The 26,246-nt window shown below is 40.8% G+C and overlaps 1 protein-coding gene across 1 annotated transcript; it reads left to right on the top strand.

Annotated features, from left to right (window-relative positions):
* The first annotated feature begins 933 nt into the window (after positions 1 to 933).
* Positions 934 to 5,682, top strand: LOC127477231 (uncharacterized). The gene is made up of 7 exons (XM_051801264.1): positions 934 to 981; positions 1,073 to 1,376; positions 1,878 to 2,002; positions 2,324 to 2,453; positions 2,950 to 3,064; positions 4,632 to 4,763; positions 5,265 to 5,682. The coding sequence occupies exons 2-7, from the start codon at positions 1,332 to 1,334 to the stop codon at positions 5,477 to 5,479; spliced, it is 762 nt and encodes a 253-aa protein (XP_051657224.1). The 5' UTR covers positions 934 to 981; positions 1,073 to 1,331; the 3' UTR covers positions 5,480 to 5,682.
* The last annotated feature ends 20,564 nt before the right edge of the window (positions 5,683 to 26,246 follow it).

The following is a 26,246-nucleotide window of genomic DNA, read 5'->3' as shown; positions in this document are numbered from 1 at the left end:
TGAGTCTTAGAGGCTCCTTTGAAGAGCTGTTTTCAGGCAGGCAAATTGCCCCCCAGGAGGGACTCTGTGCCTGCTCTCCCGTGGCTCCAAGGGATCTCTGGCCCTTCACGCCGGCACCGAGATTTTCTCGGGAAGGGCCTCAGATCCCCGGACCAGTCTGGGACACAGGCAAGATCCCCCTGCATTTTGGGACCAAATTGGCCCCCTGGAGGGACAGTGCTGTTGGTGCCCCCCGGGTTGGGGCACCCCGAGGACTCCAGCGCGCACCGAAAGGATTATTCGGGGAGATCCTCGGGGTGCCCGGCCCTGGGGAGCTCAAAGCAAGGTCCCTGCCATGGATTCAGGCATTGCTGAGAGTATCCCAGGGGTCCCTGTCCCTGCTAGACAGGGAGCTCTCTAATGGGCTGTAATTGGGTTCTAAAAGCGGTGCTCCAAGTGCCAAAGAAGTGTGGGATTGGGATTAAGAAATGAGCAGTGAGGGTGCAATTGGCTGTTTTCTCTGGAATGTGACTGTGAGAGCTGCAGGAGTGCCAGGTGTGTGTTCCAGTCCCCAGCATTTGGTTTGCACATGTCCTGGTCAGACACAAGTACAATTTCCTCAGTCCTGAACACAGCAGAATGAGAATTATGGACTGGCAGTGTTAAGGTGATTGGTGTGACAGGGGTCAAACTGGGAAAACATTGGGGAATTTCTCAGTTTGTGTTTTTGCCAAACTCACCCAAACCTCTGCTAGGAAGTGATGGGCTGGAAAAGTTGAGGCAGAAATGGAATTGAAAACTGGGGCTCTTGACACTGTAATTGCTGAAACTAAATGTGTCCAAGCAGCAGCTCTTGTTGTGCAGGGAATAACTCCTGTCAGCAGCAAGGCCCTGACTGAAGTGGCAGCTGCAGTTGTTCCTGTGGTGTGGGCCAGTGGAGCTGCAGGAGAGTGGAAGAGGGCAGAACCTGTAGGTATTACCCCTGATGTGGGATCTCTATGGGTAAGGCCAACCCAGTATCCTTTAAAATCAGAATGCCAGACTGGATTGGTTGCAGGAACAGCTAAATTGGCTCCTCCTGGTTTGCTTGTAGGACGTGAACGCAAGAACCTGCCAAGAAAACCAGTGGACAAGATGATTGATTAGTGCAGGACCTGAGAGAAGCACCTTGAATGACAACCTGGAGGAGTTTCCAGTATTGGATTTAAAAGATGGCCTTTGCATCTCCTTGAGCAAGGAAAGCCAAGAAAGCTTTGCTTTTGCAGGAGAAAATGGGGCAAGCAGGCAGGAAGAAGAGAAGCCCCGTGACTCCTCCCTGAGCCCCAGACAGCCCATGAACTGCCTTGCTGGGAATGGTGGGACGGGCTGGACTCTGCATTGCTCCCTCGGGATGTGTGGTAAGACTGTTATGGCGACTTTTTGAATAGATGGTGCAAGGGCAGCCTTTAAGCAGCTGAAGCATTCCCTGAGGAGAGCTCTGGGTCTGCCAGATGTGTCAGAACTGTTGGAAGCATCTTTGGTGGGGAGGGCAAACAAAGGCCAAGGTGTGCAGTGACCCCCCTGAGAAGGGACTTTCAGTTAATGGCATCCCTGATGGTGAACTTTGTGGGCTGTTCCCCCTGTAGGGCAGGTGATAGTCCCAGCTCCAGTTATGGGAAAAATGGTTAAAAGGGAGCCCCAAAAGCTGGAAGTCCTCCTGGAGGCTCCTGGCAAAGAGAGTTTGCTGCGTTCCCCCTGACAGAAGGACAGTGATAGCTTTTGAGTGCTGGTAGATCCTTTTAATAGATAGCCTTGAGCGTGTCCTTGTTGCACCAGTAGGACTTATCAAAGTCCCCATATTCCAGGAGATAGACACATTGAAGTTTAAAATATTCTTCCTAATCCTTTGTTGGCTTGAGGCTCTCCCCTCAGGAACTGCAGGAACTCCTGGTGCCGCCTGGGCCGATGGATTGGACGCCCCAGCCCCTCCGTTCCTGCCCAGCCACTGGGGCCGTGTCCAGTGGTGGCACTGCCAGCCCTGCAGGTGAAGTGGGAAGGGCCTTTGCAGGTCTTGTGGGTCACATTTATAGCAGGTAAAGTTGCAGTAAAAGGACCTGGGGTCTGTTATTCTTGAGTTCAGAAAGCTCCTTTTGATTGGTGAGCAGGACAAAGTGGATCCTTAAGAGTTCCCATCCGTGTTTGTGTCTCAGCCTGTGTTAGGATTCAGGGCTGTAGCTGTTGTTGTCACTGAGGAGTCAAACTGTGCTTTAAATAATGAGACCCTGGCCTGATGGCCCAGTGTCAAGGCAAAAGGTGGAATGCTCTCTGAGTGTTGAGATGTAACAAGGGCTAATCCTTTTTGCAGTGGGATGGAGCCTGGAAAGTGCACAGAGCTGAGCCCAGGGATTGAAAGGGACCAAGCAAGGGAGGTGAAGAAAGAAGGAAGAAGGGAAGTGAGGCAGCAGGCAAGCAGCACCAAGTTGCTGTGTAAGCAGGTGAGTTGTGTTGAGGTTCCTCAGGCAGGCACTGAGGACTTGGAGGGCTCCAGACAGAGCAGACCTGGGAAGGCCCTCGGTGAAGCCCCTCAGAAACCTGAAGCCCCTGGGCCTTTTGGGGAGCCTGAGCTATTGCAGCCCTGGGGATGGCTTTGGTTTCCTTCTCTCCTCAGAGTAAAACTCTGTGGGGGAATCTGTGATCTCCCTGACTTTTGTGTCATAACTGAAACTTGGAAGGAAGTTGACCTTGTGTAGTTTCCCAACTGACTTGGCCGGGTTGAACCAGCAGTGCCAGATTGTTGTAGTGTGCAGGGTGTTGTTTGTGTCTGAGCAGTTTGGGGTTGATTTGCCAAGGGGAGCCATGGAATGTTATGGTGTTTTTGTCCCAATATTTGGAGGCAGTGCCCTGGATGAGTTGATTTCTGCCTCACTCCCTGATATCTGAGTTAGGAGATGTACCAAGAACTGGTAGTTTTTGCAGTGGGATGTTCCCTAGAAAGTGCATGGAGCTGAGCCAAGGAACTTAAAGGGACTGAGCAAGCAAAGTCAAGAAAGAATGAAGAAGGGAACTGAGGCAGCAGCCAAGCAGCACCAAGCTCCTCTACAACCAGGTGAGTTGTCTTGAAGTTGATAAGGTGGTCACTGAGAACTTTGGGGTCTGCAGGCACAGGTGACCACCAGAGACCCCCAATGGAGCCCCTCAGAGAACTTATAAGGGTTTGTGTAGATGGGAACAGGTGTTGGGAGTGTCCTGAATGTGCAACAGGAATGCAGGGAAGGAAAATGAACCCTCCTGTCATGCTGACCCCTCCCATCAGCTGCAGTGGAGACCCCTCCGTGTGCCCTTTGGGAGCGGATTGCCAGGACCCCCGTGGGGCTGGGATCATGGCAGGGTGTTGTAAGCAAGGAATGCCTGGCTTCTAATAGTCACCAGCTGAGTCTTAGAGGCTCCTTTGAAGAGCTGAGTTCAGGCAGGCAAATTGCCCCCCAGGAGGGACTCTGTGCCTGCTCTCCCGTGGCTCCAAGGGATCTCTGGCCCTTCACGCCGGCACCGAGATTTTCTCGGGAAGGGCCTCAGATCTCCGGACCAGTCTGGGACACAGGCAAGATCCCCCTGCATTTTGGGACCAAATTGGCCCCTGGAGGGACAGTGCTGTTGGTGCCCCCCGGGTTGGGGCACCCCGAGGACTCCAGCGCGCACCGAAAGGATTATTCGGGGAGATCCTCGGGGTGCCCGGCCCTGGGGAGCTCAAAGCAAGGTCCCTGCCATGGATTCAGGCATTGCTGAGAGTATCCCAGGGGTCCCTGTCCCTGCTAGACAGGGAGCTCTCTAATGGGCTGTAATTGGGTTCTAAAAGTGGTGCTCCAAGTGCCAAAGAAGTGTGGGATTGGGATTAAGAAATGAGCAGTGAGGGTGCAATTGGCTGTTTTCTCTGGAATGTGACTGTGAGAGCTGCAGGAGTGCCAGGTGTGTGTTCCAGTCCCCAGCATTTGGTTTGCACATGTCCTGGTCAGACACAAGTACAATTTCCTCAGTCCTGAACACAGCAGAATGAGAATTATGGACTGGCAGTGTTAAGGTGATTGGTGTGACAGGGGTCAAACTGGGAAAACATTGGGGAATTCCTCAGTTTGTGTTTTTGCCAAACTCACCCAAACCTCTGCTAGGAAGTGATGGGCTGGAAAAGTTGAGGCAGAAATGGAATTGAAAACTGGGGCTCTTGACACTGTAATTGCTGAAACTAAATGTGTCCAAGCAGCAGCTCTTGTTGTGCAGGGAATAACTCCTGTCAGCAGCAAGGCCCTGACTGAAGTGGCAGCTGCAGTTGTTCCTGTGGTGTGGGCCAGTGGAGCTGCAGGAGAGTGGAAGAGGGCAGAACCTGTAGGTATTACCCCTGATGTGGGATCTCTATGGGTAAGGCCAACCCAGTATCCTTTAAAATCAGAATGCCAGACTGGATTGGTTGCAGGAACAGCTAAATTGGCTCCTCCTGGTTTGCTTGTAGGACGTGAATGCAAGAACCTGCCAAGAAAACCAGTGGACAAGATGATTGATTAGTGCAGGACCTGAGAGAAGCACCTTGAATGACAACCTGGAGGAGTTTCCAGTATTGGATTTAAAAGATGGCCTTTGCATCTCCTTGAGCAAGGAAAGCCAAGAAAGCTTTGCTTTTGCAGGAGAAAATGGGGCAAGCAGGCAGGAAGAAGAGAAGCCCCGTGACTCCTCCCTGAGCCCCAGACAGCCCATGAACTGCCTTGCTGGGAATGGTGGGACGGGCTGGACTCTGCATTGCTCCCTCGGGATGTGTGGTAAGACTGTTATGGCGACTTTTTGAATAGATGGTGCAAGGGCAGCCTTTAAGCAGCTGAAGCATTCCCTGAGGAGAGCTCTGGGTCTGCCAGATGTGTCAGAACTGTTGGAAGCATCTTTGGTGGGGAGGGCAAACAAAGGCCAAGGTGTGCAGTGACCCCCCTGAGAAGGGACTTTCAGTTAATGGCATCCCTGATGGTGAACTTTGTGGGCTGTTCCCCCTGTAGGGCAGGTGATAGTCCCAGCTCCAGTTATGGGAAAAATGGTTAAAAGGGAGCCCCAAAAGCTGGAAGTCCTCCTGGAGGCTCCTGGCAAAGAGAGTTTGCTGCGTTCCCCCTGACAGAAGGACAGTGATAGCTTTTGAGTGCTGGTAGATCCTTTTAATAGATAGCCTTGAGTGTGTCCTTGTTGCACCAGTAGGACTTATCAAAGTCCCCATATTCCAGGAGATAGACACATTGAAGTTTAAAATATTCTTCCTAATCCTTTGTTGGCTTGAGGCTCTCCCCTCAGGAACTGCAGGAACTCCTGGTGCCGCCTGGGCCGATGGATTGGACGCCCCAGCCCCTCCGTTCCTGCCCAGCCACTGGGGCCGTGTCCAGTGGTGGCACTGCCAGCCCTGCAGGTGAAGTGGGAAGGGCCTTTGCAGGTCTTGTGGGTCACATTTATAGCAGGTAAAGTTGCAGAAAAAGGACCTGGGGTCTGTTATTCTTGAGTTCAGAAAGCTCCTTTTGATTGGTGAGCAGGACAAAGTGGATCCTTAAGAGTTCCCATCCGTGTTTGTGTCTCAGCCTGTGTTAGGATTCAGGGCTGTAGCTGTTGTTGTCACTGAGGAGTCAAACTGTGCTTTAAATAATGAGACCCTGGCCTGATGGCCCAGTGTTAAGAAAAAAGGGGGAATGCTCTCTGAGTGTTGAGATGTAACAAGGGCTAATCCTTTTTGCAGTGGGATGGAGCCTGGAAAGTGCACAGAGCTGAGCCCAGGGATTGAAAGGGACCAAGCAAGGGAGGTGAAGAAAGAAGGAAGAAGGGAAGTGAGGCAGCAGGCAAGCAGCACCAAGTTGCTGTGTAAGCAGGTGAGTTGTGTTGAGGTTCCTCAGGCAGGCACTGAGGACTTGGAGGGCTCCAGACAGAGCAGACCTGGGAAGGCCCTCGGTGAAGCCCCTTGGAAACCTTCTAAGGGTAGTTGTGTATGGTGATAAGTGTTGGGAAATGTCCTGAATGTGGAACAGGAATGCAGGGAAGGAAAATGAGCCCTCCTGTAATGCTGACCCCTCCCATCAGCTGCAGTGGAGACACCTCCGTGTGCCCTTTGGGAGCGGATTGCCAGGACCCCCGTGGGGCTGGGATCATGGCAGGGTGTTGTAAGCAAGGAATGCCTGGCTTCTAAAAGTCACCAGCTGAGTCTTAGAGGCTCCTTTGAAGAGCTGTTTTCAGGCAGGCAAATTGCCCCCCAGGAGGGACTCTGTGCCTGCTCTCCCGTGGCTCCAAGGGATCTCTGGCCCTTCACGCCGGCACCGAGATTTTCTCGGGAAGGGCCTCAGATCTCCGGACCAGTCTGGGACACAGGCAAGATCCCCCTGCAGTTTAGGACCAAATTGGCCCCCTGGAGGGACAGTGCTGTTGGTGCCCCCCGGGTTGGGGCACCCCGAGGACTCCAGCGCGCACCGAAAGGATTATTCGGGGAGATCCTCGGGGTGCCCGGCCCTGGGGAGCTCAAAGCAAGGTCCCTGCCATGGATTCAGGCATTGCTGAGAGTATCCCAGGGGTCCCTGTCCCTGCTAGACAGGGAGCTCTCTAATGGGCTGTAATTGGGTTCTAAAAGCGGTGCTCCAAGTGCCAAACAAGTGTGGGATTGGGATTAAGAAATGAGCAGTGAGGGTGCAATTGGCTGTTTTCTCTGGAATGTGACTGTGAGAGCTGCAGGAGTGCCAGGTGTGTGTTCCAGTCCCCAGCATTTGGTTTGCACATGTCCTGCTCAGACACAGGTCCAACTTGCTCAGTCCTTAACCCAAGAGAGGGAGAATTATGGACTGGCAGTGTTAAGGTGATTGGTGTGACAGGGGTCAAACTGGGAAAACATTGGGGAATTCCTCAGTTGGTCTGCTTGCCAAACTAACCCAAACCTGTGCTAGGAAGAGATGGACTGGGGTCTCTGATCTCCTGGGCAGTTGTTTTGCATGACCCTGGGAGCCTCTGGGATTAGACTGGCCTGGGCAGACAGGGAGCAGTTTGTCCTGTGGAGCTGGGCTGGGTTTGTTGAGGATGCCTTGGGAGGCAGGGCTGGAGAGGCTCCTCTGTTGGCTGTAGTGGTGGAAGGTTGTAGCAGCAGGGCTGGAGCCTTCGCCCTCCTGCTCCCCCCGTGAGCCCCGACGGGCCCGTGCCCTTGGCAATGGAGGGCCCCCCATTGCTGAGTCAGCGGTTCCGGGGGCCAGGAGGGATGGGATCAGGATGCCGAGCTCCGCCCAGGGCCAGGGCTGCCAGTGTTCAACCATGGAGGGAACTGAAAGCACAGTGAGATGGAGGCCAAGCTGCAGCACAGGGATGGGTGAGAAAAGACCCTAGTCCTCAGGTGGAGCTTTGAATTCCCTGGAAAAATGGATCCTGTCAGATGGATCAGGCCCTTGTGGGTGCTGGAGCAGAGGCCTCTCTCATTTTTGGTCACCCTGAAAGGTTGCAAGGACAGCAAGTTCTGACTGCAGGATGAGGTGGCAAACAAAGTGAAGTGGTCCAGAGAAAAGCTGAGGCTAAAATTGGCCCTGTGCCAGAGCAGCCTCGTGCAGTGCTTGTTGCTGTCCCTGAGTGTCCCATTGCAGTGGATATTTCCAAGGGTGCCTTGTGCTGGGGAGCACTGGGGCAGTTCCCTTTCCCTGGGCAGGGCAGGCAGGGCACGTTTCCCCCCTCGAGGGTGGCTCCACAGTCCCCCCCTGTGCCCTGGGAGCGTGGCAGAACACCTGGACCCACTGTCCTTGTCAGAGAGGGCACAAGGGATGGTTGGATGGGGGAGGGAATGGCTCAGGGAGTACAAGCACCATTACAATGAGTAGGGCAGCACCTGGAAAGGAAGAAGGGGAGTTAATCCAGACAAAATCCAAGCACCTGCCCAACCTGTGATATTTTTAGGAACTCAGTGGTGCTGTGGTCCCCAGGAAGTATTGCCCAGGACTAGGCAGGAGACTTCAGGCTCTGTCACCCCCAGAGCAAGTGTCCAGGGGCAGGCAGTGGGGAGGCAGCTCTGTTGTTGAGGATGGGGTTATTTTCTCTGCTTTATTTTGTCTCCAGAGATGTTCTTCCCGTTAATCCAAACTGACTCCATCTCCTAACTCTCTGAAGAGGTTTTCTGCTTTTTGTGGGAGGGTAAGGTTTGGGTTCTAACTATAGAAGAGCCAACAAAATAAAGGCTTTGTGGCAAACAAATGGTGTCTCCCAAACTCTTTGTACTTCAAATAGATGCCTTTATTCTTAGTTTTTTCTTATTGGTATTCTCAAGGTACTTGATACCCTGTCTACAGTTATTTATTTTGGCTTCTCTTTTTTATTTGTTACAGAGTTGATGTGACTGACTTTTTGAAATGCAGCAGTGCTCTCAAGGATATTTCCCCCCCACTCCTGAGCTTGTGCAGGGCTGTTGAGTCCGTGTGTGCCACTGTTCTTGTCCCAGGGGGACCGAGTGACATTTGGAACCAAACCTGGGGACTTGAACTCTAGGAATGTTTCTGTGTCTTTGAATTTTAAATTGCACATGAAGCAGAAATATGTTTGTGTTTTCCAGGTTATATTGTCATGAAAATAGAAATGCATCATTGGATCTTACTCCTCTGAGGGCAAACCACCAGACTGATCATTTCTTAGTCCATCAGACCCAGTGCCAGGAACTCAGAGGGCTGTTTGTGTGCAAATGTGCTGAGTGGTGGTGGCCCCCGTGAGACTGTGACCAGCTGGAAATGTGTGTGTGTGTGTGTGTGTGCAGAGCTGGGCTGGATCCCTTGGGATTTGGCTCCCAGATCCCCCCCAGCCTTCAGGAAAACCAGAGGCCACCGAACCCTGAGGGAAGGGAGTCCCATTTGCAGAAGGGTTTGTAGATTGGGGAAAAGCTCTCCAGCACAAAGCCTGTGTTCCAAACACCTTCAGGCCAAAGTCAAGGAGCACAAACCCTGGAGTCATCAAGTTATGAAGTTTGGTTCAAACCATTTCCTAATAAGTCAGTTTTAATGAAGTGTTAAAAGGAGAACTTAAATAAGGGTAATTTCTGATGGAGAATAATGGGAAGAAGTGGTTTAAGTTCCCTAAACATGTTTTATATCAGTCCATGGTTATTTAATTGAGCATTGTTTGGAATTTTTCTTTTTGCATTGTTCCTGGTGTGCTTTTCTCTATCTAAGGGATGTTTGGAGGCCTTTTTGATTGCTTGAAGGTTTTTAATGTCAGTGCTGGATTGGGGTGGACAGTCATTGTAACATGATTTAGAGTTCGATGCATTTTATTCTGTGTGCCCTGTTTGATGTCTCGTGTTCAGCGAGTGACTGGTCAGAGTTTGGCCCAAGCCTTTGTTTTTCAGGTGAAAAACCCGAAGGGGGAATTGTAGTTGCAGCTTTGCCCTTGAGCTGTAGCTGGAGCCTGGCCAAAGAACAAGGCAAAGCTCCCTGGGGAAGGAAGGGGGAGCCAGAGAAGAAAAGCAGCTGCAGCCAGAAAGGTGGGTTTGGGTGGGAGAAGAGCTGCTGTGACCCAGCAAGGGGCTCTGGAGGGCTCTGGGGTCCCTATAATGGCTCTGGGGTCCCTATAATGGCTCTGGGGTCCCTGTAGGGGCTCTGGGGTTCCTATAATGGCTCTGGGGTCTCTATGGGAGCTCTGGGGTCCCTCTCCTGGCTCTGGGGTCCCTCTCCTGGCTCTGGGGTCCCTCTCCTGGCTCTGGGGTCTCTGTAGGGGCTCTGGGGTCCCTCTCCTGGCTCGGGGTCCCTCTCCTGGCTCGGGGTCCCTCTCCTGGCTCGGGGTCCCTCTCCCTGCCGGCACAGGAGCTGCTGCCGCCCCAGCAAGAGGCAGAGGAGTCGCTGCCCAGAAGCAAGAACTCACTGAGAGCTGAACTGGGGCCGTGTGGGCAGGGCCAGAGGGGAGCAAAGGAAGGGATTTGTTGCTAAGAAAAGAAATAAAGTTTGGGTCATTTGTTGGGGAGATTTGTGTCAGTTTCTGATCATTTTTGGGGGTTATTTTTTGTGAGTTTCTGGTCATTTTTGGGGGAGATTTGGGTCAGTTTCTGGTCATTTTTTGGGGAGATTTGGGTGACGGATCATTTTTTAGGGGAGATTTGGGTCAGTTTTGGGTCATTTATTGGGGTTTTTTTTGCTAAGTTTCTGGTCATTCTTTGGGGAGATTTGGGTGAGTTCTGGGTCATTTTGGGGGGTGATTTGGGTCAGTTTCTGGTAATTTTATGGGGTGATTTGGCTGACTTGTGGGTGATTTTTTGGGGAGATTTGGGTGAGTTCTGGGTCATTTTATGGGGTGATTTGGCTGACTTTCTGGTCGCTTTTTGGGGTGATTTGGGTGAGTTTTGGGTCTATTTTTGCAGTAATTTTGGGTCAATTTCTGGTCATTTTTTGGGGTGATTGGGCTGACTTTTGTGTTATTTTTTGGGGAGATTTGGGTGAGTCTTGGTATCAGTGTTTTGGGGTTTTGGGGTCAGTTTCTGGTCATATTTGGGGCTGATTTTGTATCATTTTGGGTCAGTTTTGGGGGGGGGTTTTTGCATTTTTAGGTCAGGTTTTGGGCCAATTTGGAGTTAGTTTTTGAGGTGATTTGGGCCAGTTTTGTGTCAGTTCTGGATCAATTTTAGGGGTGAATTGGATCAATTTTTGTGTCTTTTTTGGGGAGATTTGAATCAGTTTCTGGTCATTTTTTAGGGAGATTTGGGTGAGCTCTGGGTCATTTTTGGTGAGATTTAAATCAGTTTCTGGTAGTTTTCTGGGGAGACTTGGGTGAGTTCTGGGTCTCTCCTGATAGTAATTTTTTCAGGCTCCTCTCCTGATTTTAAATTTCTCAGGCTCCTCTCCTGATTTTTATTGTATTAGTCCTCTGTCCTGATTTTACTGTTTTCAGGCTCCTCTCCTCATTTTAATTTTTTCAGGCTCCTCTCCTCATTTTAATTTTTTCAGGCTCCTCTCCTCATTTTAATTTTTTCAGGCTCCTCTCTTGATTTTAATTTTTTTAGGCTGCTCCCCTGATTTTTATTGTATTAGTCTCCTGTCCTGATTTTAATTTTTTCAGGCTCCTCTCCTGATTTTAAGGTTTTTAGTCTCCTCTCCTGATTTTTATTTTCTTAGGCTCCTCTCCTGATTTTAGATTTTTTTAGGTTCCTCTCCTGATATTAATTTTTTAAGGCTCCTCTCCTGATTTTTAGATTTTTAGTCTCCTCTCCTGATTTTTATTCTCTTAGGCTCCTCTCCTGCTTGTAATTTTTTTAGGCTCCTCTGCTGGTTTTAATTTTTTTAGGCTCCTCTCATGATTCTAGTTTTTGTAGGCTCCTGTCCTGATTTTAATTTTTGTAAGCGCCTGTCCTGATTTTAATTTTTTTAGGCTCCTCTCCTGATTTTTGTTTTTTTTAGGCTCGTCTCCTGATTTTTAGATTTTTAGGCTCTTCTCCTGATTTTAAGATTTTTATACTCCTCTCCTGATTTTAATTTTTTTAGGCTCCTCTCCTGATTTTAATTTTTTTAGGCTCCTCTCCTGATTTTTGTTTTTTTTAGGCTCCTGTCCTGATTTTTAGATTTTTAGGCTCGTCTCCTGATTTTAAGATTTTTATACTCCTCTCCTGATTTTAATTTTTTTAGGCTCCTCTCCTGATTTTAATTTTTTTAGGCTGCTCTCCTTATTTTTATTCTCTTAGGCTCTTCTCCTGATTTTAAGATTATTAGGCTCATTTCCTGATTTGAAATTTTTAAGGCTCCTCTCCTGATTTTAATTTCTTTAGGCTCCTCTCCTGATTTTTAGGATTTTAGGCTCGTCTCCTGATTTTAAGATTTTTAGGCTCGTCTTCTGATTTTAAGATTTTTAGGCTCATCTCCTGATTTTTCTTTTTTTAGGCTCCTCTCCTGATTTTCAGATTTTTAGGCTCCTCTCCTGATTTTAGTTTTTTCAGGCTTCTCTCCTGATTTTAGTTTTTTCAGGCTCCTCTCCGGATTTTAATTTTTTTAGACTCTTCTCCTGATTTTAAGATTTTTAGGCTACTCTCCTGGTTTTAATTTTTTTAGACTCCTCTCCTGATTTTAATTTGTTTAGTGTCTACTCCTGATTTTAATTTTTTTGGGCTCCTCGTCTGATTTTGATTATTTTAGGCTCCTCTCCTGATTTTAATTTTTTTAGGCTGCTCTCTTGATTTTTATTCTCTTAGGCTCTTCTCCTGATTTTAATATTTTTAAGCTCCTTTCCTGATTTAAAGTTTTTTTGGGCTCCTGTCCTGATTTTAAATTTTTTAAGCTCCTCTCCTGATTTTTAGGACTTTAGGCTCCTCTCCTGATTTTCAGATTTTTAGGCTCCTCTCCTGATTTTAGTTTTTTCAGGCTCCTCTCCTGATTATAATTTTTTAAGGCTCCTCTCCTGATTTTAATTTTTTTAGACTCTTCTCCTGATTTTATTTTATTAGGCCCCTCTCCTGTTTTTTAGATTTTTAGGCTCCTCTCCTGATTTTAATTTTTTTAGGCTCCTCTCCTGATTTTAATTTTTTTACGCTCCTCTCCTGATTTTTAAATTTTCAGTCTCCTCTCCAGATTTTGATTCTCTTAGCCTCCTCTGCTGATTTTAATTTTTTTAGGCTCCTCTCCTGATTTTTAGATATTTGGCTTCTCTCCTGATTTTAATTTTTTTAGGCTCGTCTCCTGATATTAATTTTTTTAGGCTCCTCTCCTGATTTTTAGATTTTTAGTCTCCTCTCCTGATTTTTATTCTCTTAGGCTCCCCTCCTGATTTTAATTTTTTTAGGCTCCTCTCCTGATTTTTATTTTCTTAGGCTCCTCTCCTGATTTTAATTTTTTTAGACTCCTCTCCTGATTTTAATTTGTTTAGTCTCCTCTCCAGATTTTAATTTTTTTAGTCTCCTCTCCTGATTTTAATTTTTTTAGGCTCCTCTCCTGATTTTTAGTGTTTTAGGCTCGTCTCCAGATTTTAAGATTTTTATACTCCTTTCCTGATTTTAATTTTTTTAGGCTCCTCTCCTGATTTTAGTTTTTATAGTTTCCTCTCCTGATATTAATTTTTTTAGGCTCCTCTCATGATTCTAGTTTTTTTAGGCTCCTGTCCTGATTTTAATTTTTGTAGGCTCCTCTCTTGATTTTAATTTTTTTGGGCTCCTCGTCTGATTTTAATTTTTTTGGGCTCCTCGTCTGATTTTAATTTTTTTAGGCTCCTCTCCTGGTTTTAATTTTTTTAGTCTCCTCTCCTGATTTTATATTTTTTTTGGCTGCTCTCTTGATTTTTATTCTCTTAGGCTCTTCTCCTGATTTTAATATTTTTAGGCTCCTTTCCTGATTTAAAATTTTTTTGGGCTCCTCTCCTGATTTTTATTTTTTTAGGCTCCTCTCCTGATTTTAGTTTTTTTAGTTTCCTCTCCTGATATTAATTTTTTTTTGGCTCCTCTCATGATTCTAGTTTTTGTAGGCTCCTCTCCTGATTTTAATTTTTTTAGGCTCCTCTCCTGATTTTAATTTTTTTAGGCTCCTCTCCTGATTTTAATTTTTTTAGGCTCCTCTCCTGATTTTAATTTTTTTAGGCTCCTCTCCTGATTTTAATTTTTTTAGGCTCCTCTCCTGATTTTAATTTTTTTAGGCTCCTCTCCTGATTTTAATTTTTTTAGGCTCCTCTCCTGATTTTAATTTTTTTAGGCTCCTCTCCTGATTTTAATTTTTTTAGGCTCCTCTCCTGATTTTAATTTTTTTAGGCTCCTCTCCTGATTTTAAGTTTTTTAGGCTCTTCTCCTGATTTTAATTTTTTTAGGTTCCTCTCCTGATTTTAATTTTTTTAGGCTCCTCTCCTGATTTTAGTTTTTTTAGGCTCCTCTCCGGATTTTAATTTTTTTAGGCTCCTCTCCTGATTTTTAGATTTTTAGTCTCGTCTCCTGATTTTTATTCTCTTAAGCTCCTCTCCTGATTTTAATTTTTTTAGGCTCCTCTGCTGGTTTTAATTTTTTTAGGCTCCTCTCCTGATTTTAATTTTTTTAGGCTCCTCTCCTCATTTTAGTTTTTTTAGGCTCCTCTCCTGATTTTCATTTTTTTAGGCACCTCTTCTGATTTTAATTTTTTTAGGCTCCTCTCCTGATTTTAATTTTTTTAGGCTGCTCTCCTTATTTTTATTCTCTTAGGCTCTTCTCCTGATTTTAAGATTTTTAGGCTCCTCTCCTGATTTTTAGATTTTTAGGCTCCTCTCCTGATTTTTAGATTTTTAGGCTCCTCTCCTGATTTTTAGATTTTAATGCTCTTCTCCTGATTTTAAGATTTTTAGGCTCCTCTCCTGATTTTAATTTTTTTAGACTCCTCTCCTGATTTTAATTTGTTTAGTGTCCTCTCCTGATTTTAATTTTTTTAGGCTCCTCTCCTGATTTTAATTTGTTTAGTGTCCTCTCCTGATTTTAATTTTTTTAGGCTCCTCTCCTGATTTTAATTTTTTTAGGCTGCTCTCTTGATTTTTATTCTCTTAGGCTCTTCTCCTGCTTTTAATATTTTTAGGCTCCTATCCTGATTTAAAATTTTTTTGGGCTCCTGTCCTGATTTTAATTTTTTTAGGCTCCTCTGCTGGTTTTAATTTTTTTTTGGCTCCTCTCCTTATTTTTAAATTTTTAGGCTCCTCTCCTGATTTTTCTTTTTTTAGGCTCCTCTGCTGCTTTTAATTTTTTTAGGCTCCTCTGCTGGTTTTAATTTTTTTAGGCTCCTCTCCTGATATTAATTCTTTTAGGCTCCTCTCATGATTCTAGTTTTTGTAGGCTCCTGTCCTGATTTTAATTTTTGTATGCTCTTGTCCTGATTTTAATTTTTTTAAGCTCTTCTCCTGATTTTATGATTTTTAGGCTCCTCTCCTGATTTTAGTTTTTTTAGGCTCCTCTCCTGATTTTTGTTTTTTTTTAGGCTCTTCTCCTGATTTTTAGATTTTTAGGCTCGTCTCCAGATTTTAAGATTTTTATACTCCTTTCCTGATTTTAATTTTTTTTGGCTCCTCTCCTGATTTTAATTTTTTTAGGCTGCTCTCCTTATTTTTATTCTCTTAGGCTCTTCTCCTGATTTTAAGATTTTTAGGCTCATTTCCTAATTTAAAATTTTTTTGGCTTTTCTCCTGATTTTAATTTTTTTAGGCTCCTCTCCTGATTTTTAAGATTTTAGGCTCGTCTCCTGATTTTTAGATTTTTAGGCTCCTCTCCTGATTTTCAGATTTTTAGGCTCCTCTCCTGATTTTCAGATTTTTAGGCTCCTCTCCTGATTTTCAGATTTTTAGGCTCCTCTTCTGATTTTCAGATTTTTCAGGCTCCTCTCCTGATTATAATTTTTTAAGGCTCCTCTCCTGATTTCAATTTTTTTAGACTCTTCTCCTGATTTTTAATTTTTTTTAGGCTTCTCTCTTGATTTTCAGATTTTTATACTCCTCTCCTGATTTTAGTTTTTCAGGCTCCTCTCCTGCTTTTAATATTTTTAGACTCCTCTCCTGATTATAATTTTTGTAGGCTCCTCTCCTGATTTTAATTTTTTTAGGCTCCTCTCCTTAATTTTGTTTTTTTTTAGGCTCCTCTCCTGATTTTTAGATTTTTAGGCTCGTCTCCTGATTTTAAGATTTTTATACTCCTCTCCTTATTTTAATTTTTTTAGGCTCCTCTCCTGATTTTAATTTTTTTAGGCTCCTCTCCTTATTTTTATTCTCTTAGGCTCTTCTCCTGATTTTAAGATTTTTAGGCTCCTCTCCTGATTTAATTTTTTTAGGCTCCTCTCCTGATTTTAGTTTTTTTAGGCTCCTCTCCTGGTTTTTAGATATTTGTCTTCTCTCCTGATTTTAATTTTCTTAGGCTCCTCTCCGGATTTAAATTTTTTTTAGGCCCCTCTCCTGATTTTAGTTTTTTTTAGGTTCCTCTCCTGATATTAATTTTTTTAGGCTCCTCTCCTGATTTTTAGATGTTTGGCTTCTCTCCTGATTTTAATTTTTGTAGGCTCCTCTCCTGATTTTAATTTTTTTAGGCTCCTCTCCTGATTTTAATTTTTTTAGGCTCCTCTCCTGATTTTAATTTTTTTAGGCTCCTCTCCTGATTTTAGTTTTTTTAGGTTCCTCTCCTGATTTTAATTTTTTTAGGCTCCTCTCCTGATTTTAGTTTTTTTAGGTTCCTCTCCTGATTTTAATTTTTTTAGGCTCCTCTCCTGATTTTAGTTTTTTTAGGCTCCTCTCCGGATTTTAATTTTTTTAGGCTCCTCTCCTGATTTTTAGATTTTTAGTCTCGTCTCCTGATTTTTATTCTCTTAAGCTCCTCTCCTGATTTTAATTTTTTTAGGCTCCTCTGCTGGTTTTAATTTTTTTAGGCTCCTCTCCTGATTTTAATTTTTTTAGGCTCCTCTCCTCATTTTAGTTTTTTTAGGCTCCTCTCCTGATTTTCATTTTTTTAGGCACCTCTTCTGATTTTAATTTTTTTAGGCTCCTCTCCTGATTTTAATTTTTTTAGGCTGCTCTCCTTATTTTTATTCTCTTAGGCTCTTCTCCTGATTTTAAGATTTTTAGGCTCCTCTCCTGATTTTTAGATTTTTAGGCTCCTCTCCTGATTTTTAGATTTTTAGGCTCCTCTCCTGATTTTTAGATTTTAATGCTCTTCTCCTGATTTTAAGATTTTTAGGCTCCTCTCCTGATTTTAATTTTTTTAGACTCCTCTCCTGATTTTAATTTGTTTAGTGTCCTCTCCTGATTTTAATTTTTTTAGGCTCCTCTCCTGATTTTAATTTGTTTAGTGTCCTCTCCTGATTTTAATTTTTTTAGGCTCCTCTCCTGATTTTAATTTTTTTAGGCTGCTCTCTTGATTTTTATTCTCTTAGGCTCTTCTCCTGCTTTTAATATTTTTAGGCTCCTATCCTGATTTAAAATTTTTTTGGGCTCCTGTCCTGATTTTAATTTTTTTAGGCTCCTCTGCTGGTTTTAATTTTTTTTTGGCTCCTCTCCTTATTTTTAAATTTTTAGGCTCCTCTCCTGATTTTTCTTTTTTTAGGCTCCTCTGCTGCTTTTAATTTTTTTAGGCTCCTCTGCTGGTTTTAATTTTTTTAGGCTCCTCTCCTGATATTAATTCTTTTAGGCTCCTCTCATGATTCTAGTTTTTGTAGGCTCCTGTCCTGATTTTAATTTTTGTATGCTCTTGTCCTGATTTTAATTTTTTTAAGCTCTTCTCCTGATTTTATGATTTTTAGGCTCCTCTCCTGATTTTAGTTTTTTTAGGCTCCTCTCCTGATTTTTGTTTTTTTTTAGGCTCTTCTCCTGATTTTTAGATTTTTAGGCTCGTCTCCAGATTTTAAGATTTTTATACTCCTTTCCTGATTTTAATTTTTTTTGGCTCCTCTCCTGATTTTAATTTTTTTAGGCTGCTCTCCTTATTTTTATTCTCTTAGGCTCTTCTCCTGATTTTAAGATTTTTAGGCTCATTTCCTAATTTAAAATTTTTTTGGCTTTTCTCCTGATTTTAATTTTTTTAGGCTCCTCTCCTGATTTTTAAGATTTTAGGCTCGTCTCCTGATTTTTAGATTTTTAGGCTCCTCTCCTGATTTTCAGATTTTTAGGCTCCTCTCCTGATTTTCAGATTTTTAGGCTCCTCTCCTGATTTTCAGATTTTTAGGCTCCTCTTCTGATTTTCAGATTTTTCAGGCTCCTCTCCTGATTATAATTTTTTAAGGCTCCTCTCCTGATTATAATTTTTTAAGGCTCCTCTCCTGATTTCAATTTTTTTAGACTCTTCTCCTGATTTTTAATTTTTTTTAGGCTTCTCTCTTGATTTTCAGATTTTTATACTCCTCTCCTGATTTTAGTTTTTCAGGCTCCTCTCCTGCTTTTAATATTTTTAGACTCCTCTCCTGATTATAATTTTTGTAGGCTCCTCTCCTGATTTTAATTTTTTTAGGCTCCTCTCCTTAATTTTGTTTTTTTTTAGGCTCCTCTCCTGATTTTTAGATTTTTAGGCTCGTCTCCTGATTTTAAGATTTTTATACTCCTCTCCTTATTTTAATTTTTTTAGGCTCCTCTCCTGATTTTAATTTTTTTAGGCTCCTCTCCTTATTTTTATTCTCTTAGGCTCTTCTCCTGATTTTAAGATTTTTAGGCTCCTCTCCTGATTTAATTTTTTCAGGCTCCTCTCCTGATTATAATTTTTTTAGTCTCCTCTCCTGATTTTTAGACTTTTAGACTCTTCTCCTGATTTTATTTTATTAAGCCCCTCTCCTGATTTTTAGATTTTTAGGCTCCTCTCCTGATTTTAATTTTTTTAGGCACCTTTCCTGATTTAAAATTTTTTTGGGCTCCTCTCCTGATTTTAATTGTTTTAGGCTCCTCTCCTGATTTTAATTGTTTTAGGCTCCTCTCCTGATTTTAATTTTATTTGGGCTCCTCTCCTGATTTTAATTTTTTTAGGCTCCTTTCCTGATTTTTAAATTTTCGGTCTCCTCTCCTTATTTTTATTCTCTTAGGCTCCTCTCCTGATTTTAATTGTTTTAGGCTCCTCTCCTGATTTTAATTGTTTTAGGCTCCTCTCCTGATTTTAATTTTTTTAGGCTGCTTTCCTGATTTTAATTTTTTTGTGCTCCTCTCCTGGTTTTAATTTTTTTAGACTCCTCTCCTGATTTTAATTTTTTTAGTCTCCTCTCCTAATTTGATATTTTTTTTGGCATCTCTCTTGATTTTTATTCTCTTAGGCTCTTCTCCTGATTTTAATATTTTTAGGCTCCTTTCCTGATTTAAAATTTTTTTGAGCTCCTCTCCTGATTTTAATTTTTTTTAGGCTCCTCTCCTGATTTTAATTTTTTTAGGCTGCTCTCTTGATTTTTATTCTCTTAGGCTCTTCTCCTGCTTTTAATATTTTTAGGCTCCTTTCCTGATTTAAAATTTTTCTGAGCTCCTGTCCTGATTTTTGTTTTTTTATGCTCCTCTCCTGATTTTAGTTTTTTTAGTTTCCTCTCCTGATATTAATTTTTTTAGACTTATCTCATGATTCTAGTTTTTGTAGGCTCCTGTCCTGATTTTAATTTTTTTAGGCTCCTCTCCTGATTTTAATTTTTTTAGGCTCCTCTCCTGATTTTAATTTTTTTAGGCTCCTCTCCTGATTTTAATTTTTTTAGGCTCCTCTCCTGATTTTAATTTTTTTAGGCTCCTCTCCTGATTTTTGTTTTTTTAGGCTCCTCTCCTGATTTTTAGATTTTTAGGCTCCTCTCCTGATTTTTAGATTTTTATGCTCTTCTCCTGATTTTAAGATTTTTAGGCTCCTCTCCTGATTTTATATTTTTTAGACTCCTCTCCTGATTTTAATTTGTTTAGTGTCCTCTCCTGATTTTAATTTTTTTAGGCTGCTCTCTTCATTTTTATTCTCTTAGGATCTTCTCCTGATTTTAATTTTTTTATGCTCCTCTCCTGATTTTTTTTTTTAGGCTCCTCTCCTGATTTTTAGATTTTTAGGCTCGTCTCCAGATTTTAAGATTTTTATACTCCTTTCCTGATTTTAATTTTTTTAGGCTCCTCTCCTGATTTTAATTTTTTTTAGGCTGCTCTCCTTATTTTTATTCTCTTTAGCTCTTCTCCTGATTTTAAGATTTTTAGGCTCATTTCCTGATTTAAAATTTTTTTGGCTCCTCTCCTGATTTTAATTTTTTTAGACTCCCCTCCTGATTTTTAGGATTTTAGGCTCGTCTCCTGATTTTTAGATTTTTAGGCTCCTCTCCTGATTTTTAGATTTTTAGGCTCCTCTCCTGATTTTCAGATTTTTAGGCTCCTCTCCTGATTTTCAGATTTTTAGGCTCCTCTCCTGATTTTCAGATTTTTAGGCTCCTCTCCTGATTTTCAGATTTTTAGGCTCCTCTCCTGATTTTCAGATTTTTAGGCTCCTCTCCTGATTTTCAGATTTTTCAGGCTCCTCTCCTGATTATAATTTTTTAAGGCTCCTCTTCTGATTTCAATTTTTTTAGACTCTTCTCTTGATTTTTAATTTTTTTAGGCTCCTGTCCTGATTTTAATTTTTTTAGGCTCCTCTCCTGATTTTTGGTTTTTTTAGGCTCCTCTCCTGATTTTTTTTTTTTTAGGCTCCTCTCCTGCTTTTTTTTTTTTTTTAGGCTCCTCTCCTGCTTTTGGTTTTTTTTAGGCTCCTCTCCTGATTTTGGTTTTTTTTAGGCTCCTGTCCTGATTTTTAGATTTTTATACTCCCCTCCTGATTTTAATTTTTTTATGCTCCTCTCCTGATTTTAATTTTTTTAGGCTCCTCTCCTGATTTTAATTTTTTTAGGCTCCTTTCCTTATTTTTATTCTCTTAGGCTCTTCTCCTGATTTTAAGGTTTTTAGGCTCATTTCTTGATTTAAATTTTTTTGGCTACTCTCCTGATTTTAATTGTTCAGGCTCCTCTCCTGATTATAATTTTTTAAGGCTCCTCTCCTGATTTGAATTTTTTTAGACCCTTCTCCGGATTTTAATTTTTTTAAACTCCTCTCCTGATTTTAATTTTTTTAGGCTGCTATCTTGATTTTTATTCTCCTAGGCTCTTCTCCTGATTTTAATATTTTTAGGCTCCTTTCCTGATTTTTATTTTTTTAGGCTCCTCTGCTGGTTTTAATTTTTCTTTGGCTCCTCTCCTGATTTTTAGATTTTTAGGCTCCTCTCCTGATTTCAATTTTTTTAGGCTCCTCTCCTGATTTTTGTTTTTTTATGCTCCTCTCCTGATTTTAGTTTTTTTAGTTTCCTCTCCTGATATTAATTTTTTTAGGCTCCTCTCATGATTCTAGTTTTTGTAGGCTCCTGTCCTGATTTTAATTTTTGTAGGCTCCTGTCCTGATTTTAATTTTTGTAGGCTCCTGTCCTGATTTTAATTTTTTTAAGCTTTTCTCCTTTTTTTAATTTTTTTAGGCTCCTCTCCTGATTTTAATTTTTTTAGGCTCTTCTCCTGATTTTTGTTTTTTTTAGGCTCCTCTCCTGATTTTTAGATTTTTAGGCTCCTCTCCTGATTTTTAGATTTTTATGCTCTTCTCCTGATTTTAATTTTTTTAGGCTCCTCTCCTGATTTTATTTTTTTTAGACTCCTCTCCTGATTTTAATTTGTTTAGTGTCCTCTTCTGATTTTAATTTTTTTTAGGCTGCTCTCTTGATTATTATTCTCTTAGGATCTTCTCCTGATTTTAATTTTTTTAGGCTCCTCTCCTGATTTTTGTTTTTTTTTTAGGCTCCTCTCCTGATTCTTAGATTTTTAGGCTCGTCTCCAGATTTTTAGATTTTTATACTCCTTTCCTGATTTTAATTTTTTTAGGCTCCTCTCCTGATTTTAATTTTTTTAGGCTGCTCTTCTTATTTTAATTCTCTTAGGCTCTTCTCCTGATTTTAAGATTTTTAGGCTCATTTCCTGATTTAAAATTTTTTTGGCTCCTCTCCTGATTTTAATTTTTTTAGACTCCTCTCCTGATTTTTAGGATTTTATGCTCGTCTCCTGATTTTTAGATTTTTAGGCTCCTCTCCTGATTTTCAGATTTTTAGGCTCCTCTCCTGATTTTCAGATTTTTCAGGCTCCTCTCCTGATTACAATTATTTAAGGCTCCTCTCCTGATTGCAATTTTTTTAGACTCTTCTCCTGATTTTTAATTTTTTTAGGCTCCTCTCCTGATTTTTGTTTTTTCTAGGCTCCTCTCCTGATTTTGGTTTTTTTTTAGGCTCCTCTCCTGATTTTGGTTTTTTTTTAGGCTCCTCTCCTGATTTTTAGATTTTTAGGCTCCTCTCCTGATTTTTAGATTTTTAGGCTCCTCTCCTGATTTTCATTTTTTTATACTCCTCTCCTGATTTTAATTTTTTTTGACTCCTCTCCTGATTTTAATTTATTAGCCCCCTCTCCTGATTTTAAGATTTTTAGGCTCCTCTCCTGATTTTCAGATTTTTATACTCCTCTCCTGATTTTAGTTTTTCAGGCTCCTCTCCTGATTTTAATTTTTTTAGGCTCCTCTCCTGATTTTAATTTTTTTAGGCTCCTCTCCTTTTTTTTTATTCTCTTAGGCTCTTCTCCTGATTTTAAGATTTTTAGGCTCATTTCCTGATTTAAAATTTTTTTGGCTCCTCTCCTGATTTTAATTTTTTCAGGCTCCTCTCCTGATTATAATTTTTTCAGGCTCCTCTCCTGATTATAATTTTTTAAGGCTCCTCTCCTGATTTTAAGATTTTTAGGTTCCTCTCCTGATTTTCAGATTTTTATACTCCTCTCCTGATTTTAGTTTTTCAGGCTCCTCTCCTGCTTTTAATATTTTTAGGCTCCTCTCCTGATTTTAATTTTTTTAGGCTGCTCTCCTTTTTTTTTATTCTCTTAGGCTCTTCTCCTGATTTTAAGATTTTTAGGCTCATTTCCTGATTTAAAATTTTTTGGGCTCGTCTCCTGATTTTAATTTTTTCAGGCTCCTCTCCTGATTATAATTTTTTAAGGCTCCTCTCCTGATTTTAATTTTTTTAGACTTATCTCCTTATTTTAATTTTTTTAGGCTCCTCTCCTGATTTTTGGTTTTTTTTAGGCTCCTCTCCTGATTTTTAGATTTTTTGGCTCCTCTCCTGATTTTAATTTTTTTAGACTCCTCTCCTGATTTTTGTTTTTTTTAGGCTCCTCTCCTGATTTTAAATTTTTATACTCCTCTCCTGATTTTAATTTTTTTAGGCTCCTTTCCTGATTTCAAGATTTTTAGGCTCCTCTCCTGATTTCCGATTTTTAGGCTCCTCTCCTGATTTTAGTTTTTTCAGGCTCCTCTCCTGATTATAATTTTTTTACTCTCCTCTCCTGATTTAGATTTTTAGACCCTTCTCCTGATTTTATTTTATTAGGCCCCTCTCCTGATTTTTAGATTTTTAGGCTCCTCTCCTGATTTTAATTGTTTTAGGCTCCTCTCCTGATTTTAATTTTTTTAGGCTGCCCTCCTGATTTTAATTTTTTTGTGCTCCTCTCCTGGTTTTAATTTTTTTAGACTCCTCTCCTGATTTTAAGATTTTTAGTCTCCTCTCCTGATTTGAATTTTTTTTGGCAGCTCTCTTGATTTTTATTCTCTTAGGCTCTTCTCCTGATTTTAATATTTTTAGGCTCCTTTCCTGATTTAAAATTTTTTTGAGCTCCTGTCCTGATTTTAATTTTTTTTAGGCTCCTCTCCTGATTTTAATTTTTTTAGGCTGCTCTCTTGATTTTTATTCTCTTAGGCTCTACTCCTGATTTTAATATTTTTAGGCTCTTTTCCTGATTTTAATTTTTTTTGGCTCCTCTCCTGATTTTTAGATTTTTAGGCTCCTCTCCTGATTTCAATTTTTTTAGGCTCCTCTCCTGATATTAATTTTTTTAGGTTCCTCTCCTGATATTAATTTTTTTAGGCTCCTCTCCTGATTTTTGTTTTTTTTAGGCTCCTCTCCTGATTTTAATTTTTTTAGGTTCCTCTCCTGATATTAATTTTTTTAGGCTCCTCTCCTGATTTTTAGATTTTTAGTCTCCTCTCCTGATTTTTATTCTCTTAGGCTCCTCTCCTGCTTTGAATTTTTTTAGGCTCCTCTGCTGGTTTTAATTTTTTTAGGCTCCTCTCCTGATATTAATTTTTTTAAGCTCCTCTCCTGATTCTAGTTTTTGTAGGCTCCTGTCCTGATTTTACTTTTTTCAGGCTCCTCTCCTGATTTTAATTTTTTTAGGCTCTTCTCCTGATTTTAATTTTCTTAGGCTCCTCTCCTGATTTTAATTTTTTTAGACTCCTCTCCTGATTTTAATTTATTTGGGCTGCTCTCCTGATTTTAATTTTCTTAGGCTCGTCTCCTGATTTTAAGATTTTTATACTCCTCTCCTGATTTTAATTTTTTTAGGCTCCTCTCCTGATTTTAATTTTTTTAGGCTCCTCTCCTGATTTTTGTTTTTTTTAGGCTCCTCTCCTTATTTTTAGATTTTTAGGCTCGTCTCCTGATTTTAAGATTTTTATACTCCTCTCCTGATTTTAATTTTTTTAGGCTCCTCTCCTGATTTTAATTTTTTTAGGCTCCTCTCCTGATTTTAATTTTTTTAGGCTGCTCTCCTTTATTTTATTCTCTTAGGCTCTTCTCCTGATTTTAAGATTTTTAGGCTCATTTCCTGATTTAAAATTTTTTTGGCTCCTCTCCTGATTTTAATTTTTTTAGGCTCCTCTCCTGATTTTTAGGATTTTAGGCTCCTCTCCTGATTTTCAGATTTTTAGACTCCTCTCCTGATTTTAGTTTTTTCAGGCTCCTCTCCTGATTTTAATTTTTTAAGGCTCCTCTCCTGATTTTAATTTTCTTAGGCTCCTCTCCTGATTTTAATTTTCTTAGGCTCCTCTCCTGATTTTAAGATTTTTATACTCCTCTCCTGATTTTAATTTTTTTGTGCTCCTCTCCTGGTTTTAATTTTTTTAGACTCCTCTCCTGATTTTAATTTGTTTAGTCTCCTCTCCTGATTTGATTTTTTTTGGCAGCTCTCTTGATTTTTATTCTCTTAGGCTCTTCTCCTGATTTTAATATTTTTAGGCTCCTTTCCTGATTTAAAATTTTTTTGAGCTCCTGTCCTGATTTTAATTTTTTTAGGCTGCTCTCTTGATTTTTATTCTCTTAGGCTCTTCTCCTGATTTTAATATTTTTAGGCTCTTTTCCTGATTTTAATTTTTTTTGGCTCCTCTCCTGATTTTTAGATTTTTAGGCTCCTCTCCTGATTTCAATTTTTGTAGGCTCCTCTCCTGATTTTAATTTTTTTAGGCTCCTCTTCTGATATTAATTTTTTTAGGCTCCTCTCCTGATTTTTGTTTTTTTTAGGCTCCTCTCCTGATTTTAATTTTTTTAGGTTCCTCTCCTGATATTAATTTTTTTAGGCTCCTCTCCTGATTTCAATTTTTTTAGGCTCCTCTCCTGATTTTAATTTTTTTAGGCTCCTCTCCTGATTTTAATTTTTTTAGGCTCCTCTCCTGATTTTTAGATTTTTAGGCTTGTCTCCTGATTTTAAGATTTTTATACTCCTCTCCTGATTTTCAGATTTTTAGGCTCCTCTCCTGATTTTAATTTTTTCAGGCTCCTCTCCTGATTTTAATTTTTTTAGGCTCCTCTCCTGATTTTAATTTTCTTAGGCTCCTCTCCTGATATTAAGATTTTTATACTCCTCTCCTGATTTTAATTTTTTTAGGCTCCTCTCCTGATTTTAATTTTTTTAGGCTCCTCTCCTGATTTTAATTTTTTTAGGCTCCTCTCCTGATTTTAATTTTTTTAGGCTCCTTTCCTGATTTTTAGATTTTTATACTCCTCTCCTGATTTTAATTTTTTTAGGCTCCTCTCCTGATTTTGATTTTTTTAGGCTCCTCTCCTGATTTTATTTTATTAGGCCCCTCTCCTGATTTTTAGGTTTTTATGCTCTTCTCCTGATTTTAAGATTTTTAGGCTCCTCTCCTGGTTTAATTTTTTTTAGACTCCTCTCCTGATTTTAATTTGTTTAGTTTCCTCTCCTGATTTTAATTTTTTTAGGCTGCTCTCTAGATTTTTATTCTCTTAGGCTCTTCTCCTGATTTTAATATTTTTAGGCTCCTCTGCTGGTTTTAATTTTTTTAGGCTCCTCTCCTGGTTTTTAGATTTTTAGGCTCCTCTCCTGATTTCAATTTTTTTAGCCTCCTTCCCTGATTTTTGTTTTTTTAGGCTCCTCTCCTGATATTAATTTTTTTAAGCTCCTCTCCTGATTTTTAGATTTTTAGTCTCCTCTCCTGATTTTTATTCTCTTAGGCTCCTCTCCTGCTTTTAATTTTTTTAGGCCCCTCTGCTGGTTTTAATTTTTTTAGGCTCCTCTCCTGGTTTTAATTTTTTTAGGCTGCTCTCCTTATTTTTATTCTCTTAGGCTCTTCTCCTGATTTTAAGATTTTTAGGCTCATTTCCTTATTTAAAATTTTTTTGGCTCCTCTCCTGATTTTAATTTTTTTAGGCTCCTCTCCTGATTTTTAAGATTTCAGGCTCGTCTCCTGATTTTTAGATTTTTAGACTCCTCTCCTGATTTTAATTTTTTTAGGCTCCTCTCCTGATTTTTGTTTTTTTAGGCTCCTCTCCTGATTTTGGTTTTTTTTAGGCTCCTCTCCTGATTTTGGTTTTTTTTAGGCTCCTCTCCTGATTTTGGTTTTTTTTAGGCTCCTCTCCTGATTTTGGTTTTTTTTAGGCTCCTCTCCTGATTTTGGTTTTTTTTAGGCTCCTCTCCTGATTTTGGTTTTTTTTAGGCTCCTCTCCTGATTTTGGTTTTTTTTAGGCTCCTCTCCTGATTTTTGTTTTTTTT

The sequence above is a fragment of the Manacus candei genome, unplaced genomic scaffold, assembly GCF_025592945.1.
Source record: "Manacus candei isolate 608988 ecotype Guabito, Panama unplaced genomic scaffold, ASM2559294v1 h1tg000050l, whole genome shotgun sequence".
Lineage (NCBI taxonomy): Eukaryota > Metazoa > Chordata > Aves > Passeriformes > Pipridae > Manacus > Manacus candei.
Note: the sequence above shows the minus strand (reverse complement) of the source record. Positions and strands in the feature narration are given on the sequence as shown.